General features: G+C 33.3%; 1 protein-coding gene across 1 annotated transcript; it reads right to left on the bottom strand.

Annotated features, from left to right (window-relative positions):
- Window positions 1-3,575: 3,575 nt before the first annotated feature.
- Window positions 3,576-5,229, bottom strand: LOC115954289 (uncharacterized acetyltransferase At3g50280-like). The gene has a single exon (XM_031072203.1). It carries the CDS (start codon window positions 5,103-5,105, stop codon window positions 3,765-3,767), a length of 1,341 nt encoding a protein of 446 aa, XP_030928063.1. The 5' UTR covers window positions 5,106-5,229; the 3' UTR covers window positions 3,576-3,764.
- Between the last annotated feature and the right edge of the window lie 11,540 nt (window positions 5,230-16,769).

The raw sequence follows: 16,769 nt of genomic DNA, 5'->3' as shown, positions 1-16,769 counted from the left end.
GCTTGTATGATATGATCCAAAACTATGTGCAACTAGTTGCTAACCCGTGCAATGCACAGGAAAATTACTAAATATGAAATCTAATGAATGCAAAATACCATTTAAGTTAAAAGACAAATATTAGTGAATGTCGATCCTTACCTGTTTGTGTTACATCTAGAGTTTCATATCTAAATTATTACAATACTACTTGTAGCAACTAGAGCTCACAATATAAGTATATTATATGAGGCCAAAACTTATATTATCTTCAAACTTCCCTTAGCCTTACAGAGTCCCTAACAAAAAAATTTTTGTATTGAATTTTATTTCAGAGGACTTATTCAAAATTATTTGAATTAAACCTCACAAATTAGAAAGAAAAAATAAATAACATTACAACATTGTAGCTGATTAATGTATACCAATTTAACACGATAAATTACTATCAGTAATTTAGAAAGCAAAAATTAACAAAATTAAAGTTGTTACCGATTTCACCTAAAACTTTTCATATTCTAAAGTTGTCAATCACCTATTAACAAATAACTATTAATATAAAATATTCATTAATTACTTCAATACCGCAAGTTGTTTATATTGTAAAAAATTTGAGAGAGTGACACAGCAAGCATCTTAAACTCTTTCTTGCTTGGATCCTATAAAACAATATATATATATATATATATATATAGAGAGAGAGAGAGAGAGAGAGAGAGAGAGAGCGATGGAGACAGTACATGCCATTAAAGAGACAACCAATTATGATAGTGTTGGAGGCAAAGTAAAAGATTAAAAAAATTGAAGAAGCAAGCGGTTTGGCTAACATACTAGCTAGTTAATTTATATCAAAAGATAAAAAAAATCTTACAATAAAATAGAATACGTAAGTAAATAAATATATGTGATACAATCAGATAAATAAAAGGTTTGTCAAGATGATCAAGTTTGACAATGAAGAATATGCAACAACTATTGATGAGGGTAATCTCTATCTTAAACTTGTGATAATGATGAAGATGCAACAACTACTAATTATGCAGATCTAACATAATCTTATTTTGGGAAAATTATTAGGTACTTCCGGAGTACCATAAATGCGTACTCCCCTTTTCACATGAATGGTGGGTCCCACCATGAATTTAATTAGTGGGACCCACCATTCATGTGAGAGTAGGGAGTATGCATTTATGATACTCTGTGAGTACACAATAATTTTCCCCTTATTTTGATTCAACTACAACAAAAAAAACAATAATTACCATAAAAAGATTATATAAAAAAAAAATCTTTTATAATATAGTCAAGAGTACAATCAAAGCAAATAGAAGGAATTTTTAATCTATTTCAATGATGAAGGAGGGAAATTGAAGCCTAATCCAGGAAGTAGAAATCAATGACTTGAGAGCCTATTTTCGTGGAGTAAAAGTTTACAAGCACAAGGCCCAATTGGAGAAGTGGAAAATACTTGGACTTTTGAACTTTGAAGGCCACTTAGATGGATTTCTGATTTCAAATTGGTAGTTGGTATGTTTCAATTAAACTTAGGTCTGGTTGATTGGAGAGGTGAAAAAGTAGGATGATAGCAAATTGTGGGAAGATAGAAAAAATTTAATTTTTTCTTATGTGTGTTTGGTTGGAAGGATGGAAAAAAAAAATTTGGTTGAGAGAAAAAATGAGAGGATGAAAAATAAAATTAGTATAAATTTACAATTATATCTTCATTAAATAAAACAAAAAGTAACACATTTTTTTAGTAAGAAAATTGTGTATGGACACTTCAATTTTTTTTAAAGGAGCACAAGCCAAAGGAAGATGAGCACAAAAATAAAATAAAATAATGAGAAGTACTGGAAAAGGCACAAAAAGAAATACAAAAACAAAAAAAAAAAAAAAAAAAAAGGAAAAAAAAATGCAAAACAAATAGACAGAATTCTTTTTTTTTTTTTTTAATAACCACAAAAAAAAAGCCAAAATTGGCAACAAAACAACAAACCCATGTGCCCTTACACATGGGTATTTTGTCTACTTCATACAGTGAGAGTTTTCCTCTTAGTTTTCTCCCCATTTTGGGAAGAAAACATTTTGGTGGGGCCAAGGAGAAAACTCCCAAGCCCCATCAATTTTTTCTCCTTTCCTCTCTCCAACCAAACACCTATCAAAAATATTTTTTACCCACTTATCTCTCCTACATTTTCCATCCTTTATAAAATCTTTCCAACCAAATGGACCCTTAATATATTCAGGTAACAAGACTTGTGTTGCCACATGTTCACAGAGAAAATGGACCCTCGACAAATCTATTTAGTATTGGTTTACTTTTTTGGGAAATCCTAACTTTCAATAATCCTGCATCTTGATAATCGTACTTACTGTTACTGATAGGTAATAATGCACATTCAAAATCATGACTTCAAATTACATTGTTCTTTGTTTTTGGTAAGTGTGAGTATTATGTGTGATAGTGTGTCAAATAAACTATGCTTTATTTTTTATATGCAATGCAACATCGTCAAAGCCATGTAACTTAACTAACATCTCTTGGGTGTTTTCAATAAAGATTTTCAAGATTCAAACTCCCCCTCCCATTATGCCTGGCAAAAAATCAAAAAATAAAAAATAAAAAATAAAAATGCAATGTGATGTCAATTTCTTGAGTTAATGATATATTTATACTTTATACCCGATAAGTTTGGGACGATTCTAAATTGATCCATTGTATTTCAAAACTTACAATTTTCCCTCTCGAATACAGTATGTCATATTTGCCGTTAATTTGCCAAAAACGTCATTTCATTTTTCTATTTCTATGTCCAAAATGACGTCTTTTACAGATGGCTTATGGAAAGATGCTAATAACTCAATTACCACTTAAGTTCATGCACCGTCCAACTCTGTGCCTGTGGTGCTTGAATCCCTGCATGCTGTATAAGGTTATAATGGACTTCTCCAGCACTCTCAAACAGCAATCTCTGTCTAATTCAGTTTTCATTTTCTCTCTTTTTTCTTTTCTTTTTTTTTTCTTTTTTTTTTAATTTAAATTCTTTAATTAAATATAGAAAAAGATAAATTCATTTTTACATAGAAAGATGTTTGGTAAGTTAGTTTAAACAAATAATTTGGGTATAAAATTCATCAGGTTTGACATTTTTTTTTTAAGTTACTTTTTTCACTTACACACTCACATCAATCAGGTGGGACTTTGCATTTTCACAATATTTACATAATTACTACTGTATTCAGGTGGGACTTTGCATTTTCACAATATTTACATAATTACTACTGTACTCATTCTCTATGAAATTAAAAATATTAAAAACTATGTTTTCATTTTTCGTATTCAAATTCGACTTTTTAAGATATTGAAAATGAAAATTGAGTATAAATTCTTAATCCAACCAAGTTTTTTTTAAGGTAGGTCCAATTGAAACTGAAAATAAAAACAAAAAACACTACTTTTTTTTTTTTTTTTTTTTTATGGGAAATAAGAGAGTTTTATAAAGAAGCGGATGAAAACAAAGCACCCTAAAATACAAAAGATTCAATACATGATGGAGTTTCTTCTATCCAAGGAACAAAATTATCAATTCGCGTGATGTGTCAAAGTGTGTGCTGCCCCGTTTTCATGTAGCCTAACAGGTCATTAACTTTCACACAGGACAACACTACCATTAAGTTTTCCATCAACTCTTTTTTAGAAAGTGGAATATCACCAACAACATTTATTAGAAGCTCTTGTAATTTCCATGTCAAAGATGACAAAGAAGGTCCATAACAAAATTTAATTATGAGGCTAAAGCCTCCATGAACTCTGCATCGTCTGCCATAGCCTCCAATATCTCAGACGAAAGACAAGCTTCAAAATCCATGCTTCCTTCTTCTACCCCAGGAAACACGGTTAACTTTCCATCAAATTTATTGCCAACGCCACTTCGCACAGCAATAGGCCTTCCCCAGAAAAAGTCATTACCGTACACATTGAATCGCGGCGAGCTTCCTGTCAGCAATGCATTACTTGCTATTCCACTGAGTGTTGGTATGTTTGGGGCTTTTACCCAATCCTCTATAAACTTCTTCACCTCTTCTGCTGTTTGAGAAGCAATCTTCTTATTTATCTGCCAAGCCACCCATCCTAGCCCGTGTTCAAGAAGATTGTCTACGGTAGCTATTACTTTCCCAAATAAAACCGCATTTCCTAAGTATTCTTCTGGTAATGGTGGTTGTATTCTTTGCCTCATTCCCACAATTACGCGGTAATGAACCTGTTGATTAGCACTACAACGCCTATTGCGAACCACAGATCGCCAAAGAACACCAAGGACTGCTTGAAGGGACGAGATATTGTTGGTGCCCATTTCTGCATTAGCTTTTGCTTTGAGTTGTGCAATTTTCTTCTTTGAAAAATGAAAAACTTTTTGTTTGAGAGGTGGGGGAATGGACTTCTCATTAGAGATTTCATTGGGATGGAAAGGTACATGAATGGGGAAATCGATAATACCATCAAAGAAACAGCGTTGGAAAATTGGAGGAGATTGTGATGTGGGACTATTGTTACCTCTAGATATTTCAGACCAAGTGTTAAAGAAATGCCAGAATGAACTGCCATCCACTACACTGTGGTTTGCAGTGCAACCGATGAAGATACCATCAGCAAGCTCAGTAACTTGCACAGCCAACAATGGCTTGGAAATGCCTTCGTAGTTCAATACGCCATTCAACAGAAAGAAGGAGTTGACAATGTCTGGAACATATATGGGATCATGGATATCTGCCACAGTGAGATCATCTACCATTGCATGAACAAACTGGGCTCCAAGATTATTGCAGTCAACAAAGAAAGATCTGGTTTTGTCATCATCGTTTTCTACCATGACAAGGCGACCAGCAAGAGGGTAGAATATATCTAATGTGCGGGTCAGAGAGGTTTTTAGGTGATCAATCACGCTACTACCCTTTAGTTCTTTTTCTTGTGAAGGTGTAGGTTTGAAGAAAAGGATACCCTTTTGGATATGATCAACTAAGAGCAGCTGGAGATCCCATGGAGTTAACTCAATCCTTCGAGTTAACTCGTTGGGACTCGCTGCTGACTGAACGGTACTTGTGGAAATGAAGCGAATGTGTGTCATGATCTTTGCTTCAGAGTTCAAAGTTCAAACTACTAGTACTAGATGAGTGCATATGCAAACATTGAAAACAGAGTGGCTATTTAAAATTTTGAAGGAGCTTTATGAGAACCATACATACAAAGCCTGTTTGATTCTCACTGCAAAGAAATGGCAAAATGGACTGCAACAAGCAATTGCACCGATCCCAATCCTATCATCATCAAAGTTGTGGAGCCCATCCTGGACTTAGCCATTGGTTTCTGTGACCCGTTCCCATGTGAAAACTGAAATCTTGTATTGCGATAAGCTCATATCTTCGACAGAATAGCTGTCTTCCCTTTTCTATTTTTTAATCCTACTTTTGAATCTTCACAATTAATTCACCGAATCCTTCATGACACGATAGACTTTGGTTATTTTCTGCCAGTACATTCCACCTTAGAGCACTAGTATTGAAAAATGCTAAAGCCATATTTAAGGCATTTTTGACATTTTAGAGAACAAAAACACTTGCATCATGTTGATGATTGCAGGTACCTGTTGCTGCAACTGCCTCTCAAGTTAGGATTCTACATTGTTACCACGAGGCAAACGCTTGCGCTAACGCTTTGGCTCGGATGGAAGCTGCTGGTGATGGTGGAGATTGTCTTTTTGTTTCCCCTCCCCTTACTGTTATCCCTCTTTTGAATTTTGATTTCCTGGGCAAGCACCGTGATAGGCTTGGCCCCTCTGTTTGTAGAACTTTTATTTCTTAATGCAATTGCTCCGTATTTACCAAAAAAAAAAAAAAAACACTTGCATCAAATAATGCTAAACCACACTATTGCAAAATTTTTTGCAATAGTGCTATAGTACAATTCTAAACTTAGAATTATATTGTAGCACAATGGTAAAAGAAAAAAAAAAAATTTTATTCCACCCTTTTCCCTCCGAAATTTCTCTCTCCACTATCACAGTACTTCAGTTCTCTTCTCTCTCTTCTTTCTTCTGTTTCTCCATCTGCTCTCTCCTCTCTTCAGCTCTCTCCTCTCTTCAGACCCAAACAACATACTACTCCCAACATGAACATCAACATCACACACCATGCTCCATCGCTGAAGCTCAACCGATTCACCCTCACCCATCTCCATTGCCGACGCTTCTCACAGCGTCTCATCTCAGACCCATCTCCATTGCCAAAGCTTCACACAACGTCTCATCTCAGACCCATCTCCAAATCCCTTTACCGATTCACCCTTACCCTCAACCGATTTAATCAGACCCATCTCCAAATCCCTTTACCGATTCACCCTCACCCTCACTCATCTCATAAACCCAACACTCTAGATAGTACCCATTTAACTCTTCACTCTATCACTCTCTCTTCAAACCGACACTCAAGGTTCAACTAAGCTCCGTCGGTGTGGGGGATTCAGCTCCATCGGTGTTGGTGCTAACTGTAAGGTGGGTTTTGATCAATGTATTAGAGTTTTTTTGTTTGTGTTTCTTTTCTCTCTCTGCAAGAAAAAGAGGGATTCAGCTTGTGTTTGTGTTTGAGTTTTGATCAAATAATTGTTGTTGATGTTTGCAGAGATTCAACTTCATCAACAAGGGGTTTTCGCTCTCTGGCACGGGATTAGCATCATCAAAAAGTTTGCTCAGGTTCATCTTCCATACCAGTAAGTTTCCCTCTCTATCTATTTCTCTCGCTTCTCTCGCTTCACTTTGTTTCTGTTCCCCTTTGGATGGATGAAATGGGAATATTCCTGATAATTTTGTGATTAAAGTAACTGAATTTGTATAGAGGTTAAGGCATGCTTTGTATTGGACCTTAGCAATGCGTTAAGCTGAATTTTTTATATAAGTTTTTAGTTTAACTGGGAAAGAATGAAAATTTAGTATGTGGGTATGGTTCAGGATACTGTTGTTAATTTGTAGATACTAAAATGGGAACTTTTTGACAAGTTTGTGATAAAAATAACTGATATTTGTAACTTATTCTGAAGAAAAAAGATGTAACTGAATTTTGAATAGATGTTAGGGCATGCTCTGTTTTGGAGCTTAACTCTGTCTTGAGTTGAATTTTGGATATGTAAGTTTCTATTGAATTGGGAAAGGATTAAAAATTAGTGGTTGGATATGGTTCAGACTAGCATTGTAAATTTTTAGATGCTAAAATGGAAATAATTCCGGCAATTTTGTGATAAAAGTAACTAAACTTGTTTAGGGGTTAGGGCACACTTTCTTTTGGAGCCTTTTTATTTTTATATTTATAGTTTTTTGATAAGCAGAAATATGGGTTGGAGGCTTAGAGCTTTGCTCTTTGTTGAGCTGAATTTTGGATATAGTAAGCTTGTAGTTGAATTGGGAAAGGGTGGCAAATTAGTGGTTGGATATGGTTTAGGATGATTTTGTTAAGATTTGGATCCCGAAATGAAAATATTTCTGACAATTTTCTGATAAAAGTAACTGAATTTGCTAGGGATGGTAGAATGGTATGCTGTGTAGAAAGTGCCTAAAGGGTCAGGACTTAGGAGATATAATAAGGCTCATTCAATATTAAGAGCATTAATAGATTATATGCTATGAGTTAGCTTCTTTCTGAGGTAGGCCTTGAGCATTCTCTTCAAGGTTCAACTAATTATATGAGTAGTTTCTAATTGCTGATGATACTAGGTGCACCTATGAGACAGATAGAGGAGTATAATATAAAGGATAACTATTCTATAAAGACATTGGCATATACCCAATCACACATAATTTCATATTCAATAGCAGATTGAGAATAATTTTTTTTAATAAAGAAATCATGGATTGATTTCTTCACTGCTCATTTAAGAAGTAATCAATTTCAAAAAAATTACTTTTAAAGAATGAGATTATTATTTTTTGGATTGGTATGATAGGATTTCGACTTATGGGGTTTGCTCTATATTCTTTACCATTGTGCCAAGACATGGATTGGTTTTTGGTGTATGCAAGATGCTTTAAATATAAAAATATTGATGCATGAGCTTGCTATAATATAGATGCATTGTGCAAGAATTTCAGATATTGGTTACTCCATAGAGTACACCTTGTAGAGTATTAACTTCAATTGTGGGTTGGAAATAGCTTACCTTGGAAAGTCTCCTGTGGTTGAATCCCACCTAAACCAAAAAGGAATCCATTGTTGTCTTGGGCTAATGATAGAAAGCAATTATTATGAAACAAATGTCATAGGTTCAATTCTTGTATCTTTTTTTTTTTTTTTTTTCTTTAGACTTCAATCAGATTGAAAGTGTTGTTAGAAATATAGCTTCAATACATGGGTAGCTACTAAAGTACAGTACGCACGAGTAATCAGATTGACAGTGTTGTTAGATTGACAGTGTAGCTTCAATACATGGTTAGCTTCAGATTGACAGTGTTGTTAGAAATCAGATTGACAGTGTTTTTTTTTTAAAAAAAAACTGAAGTACAGTACACAAGTAGATTCTAAGATGCACAGCTACCCAAAAACAAAAAACAAGCAAACGGATCTTTTCAGGTTCTATGTGTGTGTGTGTGTGTGTGTGGATCATTAAAGTTGACAGGTTGAATACATTGATATTTGGCAGGTTCTTTGTGTCTTGCCCCTTGGCCAGCTTCCAGATCTTATCAGAGTTTACTGTTTAATGGAAGTGTAATTTTCCATCTTTCCAAAGTGTATTATACTCTCCTATTTTTACGGTTTTAGGTGGTGCCATTTGCTGTACTTTGCGTAGGTGGTTCTAAATTATTCTTGAAAGTTACAGTGGTGGTTGTTCCTTGTTTTCTGGTATCACCTACCATTAAGGACCGAAAACAAATTTTAAATTAGGACTAGTATTCGTTCAATTCCTTTGCTGAATTATGGTGCTGTATTGTCCTAAGACTTGAGATTTTTCACTGTTTTGGGATGAAAGTTTGATCTGGCTGTACATGAGGTAATGTGCAAAACAGCTATCCAAAAGAATTGTATATAGTTAGTTAGGCAACGTTTGAAACAACAAAAGGAAAGTAGCATCTCGAGTTTTAGAAACTCGAGATCCATATTACAGAAAGGCCACATAGTTCTCGAGTCTTTAAGACTCGAGTTTCATGCGAAAAAAATTTCACCTATAGTGGCGTTTTTAGGCCTTTCAGTGACGTTTTAAAGCCCTATAGCAGCGTTTTCCTGGAAATTTTTTTTTCGTAAGTACAGATTTATGGAGTCCTATAGTGGCATTTTTAAGCCCTATAGTGACGTTTTATAGACCTATAGCGGCGTTTTTATTCAATTTATGGAAATCGACTCTTTAAAACTCGATTTTCAGCTTATTTTTTTTCCACTTTAAACTAATCCACTTACAAATCGAGACTTAAAAACTCGATTTTTATCTTGGAACTCGAGTTTTAGACACTCGAGATGCTAGTTTTCAAAATTGTTTTGAAACTTGACAATTAACTAAATTTTTTAATATTTATTGTTATTTAGAAAAAAAATTCGGCTGTACATTGATTTTAAGTTATATCTATCTCCCTTTTCCATGGGAAACATTTGAAAGTTGAATTACTGAATAGTTTTCTACCAACATGTACTAGTCTCCTCATGAGTTTCCAGCGTATTATAAAATCAAATCAGGTATTCAATGAAAATTATCAAATGCATCTTGGCTAGTTGGTGAAGAAAGTGAACTGAACCTTATGTTGATTGTGAATCTCTTGATCACACGATTTGAAGTCATAGATCAAGTTATATTATGAAAATTTTCTTACTTGCGTGGAGAGTAACATGCTATTTATTTTATTTAGTCATATGTTGGGTTTCTATTTCTTCAGAGAAGAAGCAATGTGTGAACTGGCTAATGTTACCTTTGGAATAGTCATAAGTTTGGAAAAAAAATTATAGTTGGAAAGCCCAGGAAAATGTTACCGTTGGAATAGATCCTTAGCTAAAACAAAGTGATGATGTGAAAGAAATAATAAAGAAAGATTAAAAAATAGTATTATAATGAAAAAGTAAAATAATAGAGTTTTTAGATGTAGAGTGTATTGTAAAATGGTATGGTATAATTGATAAAGTAACTTTTTGAGATGGTAAAATAGGATAGCATAGCATTCTTTGATGCTGATAATTTATGTAGTAAAATTTCTTTATTTTAAAATTATTTAATAAAATATTTTTATTTTTGAAACTCAATTTTAATAAAATTGAGTTTTATGTAAAATTTAAGCGTAAAATTTAAATTTATGTAAAATTTAAGTGTAAAATTGAGTTTTACACAAAATTAAGTTTTATGTAAAATTATGTTGTAAAATGTTATTGTAACGTCGAGTTTCACTTAAATTTTAAATAAAATTTAAGTGTCAAATTATACATAGAACTTGATATTGCTAATTTCAAGTTTTAACTGTAACTTGATTTTGTTAAAATCAAATTTAAAAAACATGAACATTTTGCTAAATAATTTCAATAAGAACTCTTTCCATCAAGTTCAATATGGACGAAAGAGACTGGGTCGGTAGTACTATGGAAGGTTGATTAACTTATTGGGACTGACTTCCAAATTACAAGCAGCACGGTTTCGCCATCAATTGGCTTGGGAACTGGGTTTTCAAGTTAACATATGTTTAACATTTTCTATTTGGTTGTCATCTCAAATGTGGAATTGCAAGGAACTACAGGAACTTTATTTGCCAGGGGATGATAGTGTAAAATCAGCATCAACTCAAGGCCTAGGCCTTGGGCCCCCTTTTTGCCCAAAATTTTTTTAAAAGGTTTTAAGGGCCTCAACCTCATTAAAGTAACAATAGGCCTCAAAATTGGAAAAAATAAATGTAGAATGATAACTAATTTTTTGAAAGAAAACAATGTGCATGTGTTTCACATTCTTTCCCCATCTTCAAGGTCACAAACACTACAAAAAAATATAAGTTATAAGAGCATCCACAGCAGTGGATCTATAATTTTAGTTATTTAGCAACACTAAAATTATTTTATCTATTTTACCTATACATATGCTGTAGTAGTGGATCTATTTTAGCTTTCAACATAATAAAATAATATAAACATTACAATAAAATATTATAACCACTACAATAAAATACTATATATCAATACCAAAAAAACCCACAGCACCGACCACAACCACCTCTACCATCAACCATAGCCATAGCCACAGCCACAACCACCACCACCACCACCACCAATCCATAGTAGGGAAAAAAAAAAACTCAAATCTCCAATCTTTTTCCTCAGCCACAGCCACAACCACCACTACCACCACCACCACAATAGGGAAAAAAAAAAAAAAAAAAAACCCAAAGCTTGGATCGATGGAAAAACCCACAAAACCCACGATGAGGAAGGCAACGGCGGCATCGACAATGAAACCCAGAGAAACCCAGAGCTTGGATCAACGATCGACGATGAAACCCAGCGGCGGCTTAGGGCTTGGGCAGGAGACGTTGAGGCTGGCAGAGACGTGGGTCGGAGACGTTGAGAGAGAGAGGCACAGACTGGGCGATGGGGCCTGGGGAGATCGGCGATGGGGCTTGGGGTGGGTCGGCAGAACAGATCGGCGATGAGGGAGCTGGCCGGCGAGCTGAGGGATGAGGGAGATGAGGGAGCTGGCTGGTGAGCTAGAGAGAAATTTCTCATATGGGAGCTTGAGAGTGATGAGAGAGAGGACAGTGAGATGAAGAATAAAAGAATGAAAAAAATAAATAACCCAGTATTATTTTAATCCGGGGGGTTGAATAAATTTTTTTTTTTAGATGACTGCTACAGTGCACATTTATAGATAGATGTGCACTACAGCAGTTCAACTAAAAATTATTGCTATACCTCCATTGCTGCGTGGCCCTTTTTGGTATTTTGGTGGAGCTAAAATAGCATTATAGCTATTTAGCTCCACTGTTACAAATGCTCTAACAGTGGTCTTTTTTGTATCACTTACAAAAAATGCTACTATAATGGGTTTATTGTAGCAGATTTTCAAATGCTACTATAAGTCTCTTTGTAGCAGTGGTTTTTTTGTAACCGCTATAATTTTTTTTTTTTTTTACACCGGTTTCCCAACTGCTACAATATACATTACTTTTTGTGCTTCTATAGGTGATTTCTAAATACAAAATTACAATTTTTTTATTTTTTATTTTTGCAACGGTTTCCCAACTACTACAATATACTTAATTTTTTGTGCTTCTATAGGTGTTTTCTAAATACAAAACTACAAAGTTTAGTCTTTTTTTTTTTTTTTTTTTTTTGTATACTCCTGAGTAGAAAACTAATACCCTAATGAGATTATCATACACCTAAAATACTCAAAATCACACAAATACCCCTCGAATTATAAAATGACCAAAATATCTCTAGAATGTCCATAACTAGAGAACTATTTTTAAAATTTTCAAAATGAACAATATACCCGTGGACCTCCAAATTTACAAAATACATTAGGAATGATTACAATGAACAAAAAAAAAAAAAATCCCTAAAATCACTAAATGATAAAAATTCCCCCCCAAACCATTGTACTACTATTATCTATTGGTTTAAATTGTGAAGATGTTTATCCTCATCAATCTTAGTGTGATGTCAAACACCTATTGAGAAGACCATAATTTCCTAACTCATTTTAGTGACATGTAATATATATATGTGTGTGTGTGGGGGGGGGGGGGGAATAATATTTTAGTATTTATTCTATGTGATTAGAAAGATTACTAACAGAGTAAATATGTTTATTTTGTTATATTATTTATTTTAAGCATAATGAGATTTTAATAACATTTTTCTAAGATTTATACTAGAAACAATTGAATTTTTTTATGTGTGAGAAACAATTGGTTTGAAATATGGTATTCTTGCTCAACTTAAGTTGGTTTTGCAACAACTGAAACAATGTCCAACCAAAAGGAAAAAAATAAATTTAGTTACACACAATCAAGAATGTAACAAAAAATAATAATAATTAAATGATATTTGCATTTTCTTTAGTAGGCATGAAACATGCTTGTCTATATTAGCTACTATATCATGCAATTTTCAATTTTGAAAACACACACACACACACATATATATATATATATAGTATAATCAAATCACTACAATATTCTTACTGTCTTTCTATTTTGTATATAAAATAACTAGATATTACAATTTTTTTACTGGAAAAATTATTGAAATAATTTTTTTATACATCGATTGTGGGGGTGGGGGATTTGAACCTTGCACGTCTCTGTTAGAATGGCAACCAGTCAAGTTATAAGATTCTTGGCTAAAATTATTGAAATATTGGAAAAAACTACTAATAAGTTTCCCCGCCCATCGTGCGGGAACTCAGCTAGCACTAAAAAAATGAGAAGAGCATAAAGTCCAAGCTATTGGACCAGGTATAATGCTATTTATGTATTAGTCTAATAAAAATTTTGAAACTAAAATGGCTCATACACCTTGGCAAAAACTTTAGTCCTAGTAGCTGCAAAAATATTGTTTTGAATCCACAATTTAAAAACTCACACTAACAAAGTAAATATTGCAAGCAATATTATTGGTTCAAATCCAAAATGGTCACTAGACACATTACAATAAAAACAATATAGATTGGTACTCAAGCAATGATAAACTAATTAGGCAAGCTACAATGAAACAATTTTCTCCCTTGAAAGCATTAATCACCAAGAATCAGTAAAACAATGAAACACGTTCCCTCTCATGACTAGTAATCTTCTTCAAACTCAGAATCACCCATAAAATTCTCTTCATCAAGTGGAAGGGGTGTATCAAGTATCAACTATGGTTCCATCCACATCACTTCGAGCCCAATTTAGGTCGTCACTCGCATTATTAGGTGGATTTGCAATACTGTATCATATGGCTCATTATCACAATAAATGTCTACATCATTATCACTCAAATCGCCATTACCAACGTCGAACACATCCCTTGGTTTAGTTTTGACAACAACAAGCCAATCCTTGTCTCTTTCATCTTCAACATAATATACTTGTGAAGCTTGAGATGCCAAAATAAACGGGTCATCTGTCATTCTCTTCCCAACATGTATTAAATGTGAAAAATTGACAAGGGGGAACCCAAATTCATCTATCTTATATCTCCTACCTGTATCAACGTCAACCCAATCACATTTGAATAATATGTATCTCAAATTTTCATAATAATTCAATTCAATTATGTCAGACAGAACACCGTAGTAGGTAATGCCTCCTTTTGTTGCTACACTGACTCCATTGTTTTGAGTTTTCTTATTTTCCTCATAATCTTTAGTTAGGAATTTAGTACCATTGACAACATATCATTTCATCCATCTAGCTTCAATATTCGGTCCTTCAGCAAGCCATCTAACTTTATCAGTAAGTTTCACCTTCTCAGTATTACTCATGGCCACAACCTAAAATTATATATGATATATCAATATGAGCTAAGTAACCCTTATACTACTTCTTTTGTATGCTAAAAATTATTAGCAATTAATTACTTACATAATTTTGAAACCAGTCACAAAACTCATCTATATGGATCTTATTAATAACTCCTTCTGGTACGCGACGTGGACGTATTCTGCTCTTTATTCGTTCCTTATGTAACCTATATAAACAAATGTAGCATGTGTTATTATTAAGAGTTATCATTTGATTAACATGCTTAAATATGAATCATATTTATCAATATTACTTACTCGCAAAATGGAATAATTTCATTGCCATTGAATAGAACATAACGATGTGCTTGTACCCATTCGGTTGAATCAAGTTGAATATTCAACATTGCTCCTGTAGCATCATCAGTGTTTCTAATGGGTTTAGTGAATACTGTCTCAACGGATTCCAAATATCATGAGCAGAATATTAAGCACTCTTCTGTAATGTATCCCTCAACAATAGAGGCCTCTGGATGAGCTCTATTACGCACATAAGACTTAAGTCTTAAGAGATACCTATTTAGAAACAGAAGATCAATAGTGGAATAATGGATTTCATTGAAAAATTTAAATAATTATGACTTTCCTCTCAATGGGATACATCCACTAATAATGGACTAGTCCAGCAATTTTTGCTTCAGTGGCCAAATAGAGGACTAAATGAACCATGACAGTAAAGAAAGAAGGAGGGCATATTTTTTCCAATTCACATAATTTCATTGCAATTTGAGATTCAAGTTTCTCAAGATCTTCTACTTGTAGGACTTTGGAACATACTTCTCTGAAGTAACAAGATAAATCTATTAAAGCCATACTGACTTTCTTTGGTAAAGCTCCTCTTATTGCTATTGGAAGAAGTTGTTGCATTATAAGGTGACTATCATGACTCTTCAATAGAAATCAAACATAATTAAAATCCTAAATTATTTCACATAAAAATAAAAAAAAATTGTTATGAATTATTACGAATGTGCTAAATAATCATTGAAATCAACGATTTCTTAACAATTTGTAAGAGAGATATTAATAAAACCAAAATACAAAAGCTATAATAGCAATTTTGTATCTCAAAAAGTAAGAAGTACAATTTTTAAACAAAAAATATATAAAAATTTAAAAACTTTGTATTTAATGAATATTTAAATATTAAAAAATTTACTAAAATTTAACATCTTATGCTCCAAATTGTATAAAGTCAATTTTGAATAAAATAAAAAAGAACATAATTGAAATCCTAAATTGATTCACATGAAAAATTGTTATGAATTGTTATGAATTTGCTAAATAATCATTGAAATCACTTATTTCTTAACAATGTGTAAAAGAGATATTAATAAAACCAAAATACAAAAACTATAATAGCAATTTTGTATCTCAAAATGTAAGAAGAAAAATTTTTAAACAATAAATATATAAAAAGTTGAATACTTAGTTTTTAATGAATATTTAAATATTAAAAAATTTACCAAAATTTATCGCCTTAGGCTCCAAAATGTATTACATCGGTTTTGAATAAAATAAAAAAATACACCTTTAAAAAATAATAATGTTTTAGCATACCAATCTATATTTAAAATTATATATATATATATATATATATATAAGTTGAAACATCGCATTTATTGTTACTACGTTTTTGTTTTTTTTTTTGAGAAAGAACTTATGAATTTCATTAACGTAAATGAGTTACATCTAACTGTAAAAACTGAACAATATGGGATGGAACATCCTCCATCCAAACTTGAAAATCTAGTATGCGTAAAGCATATTTGGCCAGATTATGAGCTACACTATTGCCATTTCTCTTAACATGAGAATACAATACTCTTCTAAATTTTTTTCCATACTCTTTCACATCTTCAACCAGCAGACCCCACTGCAGTAAGTTTTGTTCTTGTGCCTTCAACGCTTGAATTAAGTTCAACGCATCACCTTCAAGGACAATATTCTGGAAGCCCAGCTCATGTGCAAAGGATAGAGCCTTTAATGCAGCCAAAGCTTCCATGTCTGCTGCCTTGAACGTTTGATTTAGTTTCTCTGCACAGGACGCCAAAACAGCACCCTCCGAGTCTCGAATCACCACTCCCACACCAGACATCCTTGAGGATTCAGCATTTGCTCTATCAAAGTTAATTTTAACAAAACCGTTTGGCGGTGCCGTCCATCTATTTCCTCCCCTGCCGCTGCACTTCACTTGAACCTCTGAAACTTGCACGTCAGTTCGGTATTGCACCAGACTGGTCCGTGCAATTGCAGCAACCTGATGAAGCGGGCTGGA

Source organism: Quercus lobata, chromosome 7 (assembly GCF_001633185.2).
Source record: "Quercus lobata isolate SW786 chromosome 7, ValleyOak3.0 Primary Assembly, whole genome shotgun sequence".
In the NCBI taxonomy this organism is placed as follows: Eukaryota; Viridiplantae; Streptophyta; class Magnoliopsida; order Fagales; family Fagaceae; genus Quercus; species Quercus lobata.
This window is presented reverse-complemented; position numbering and strand designations above follow the sequence as displayed.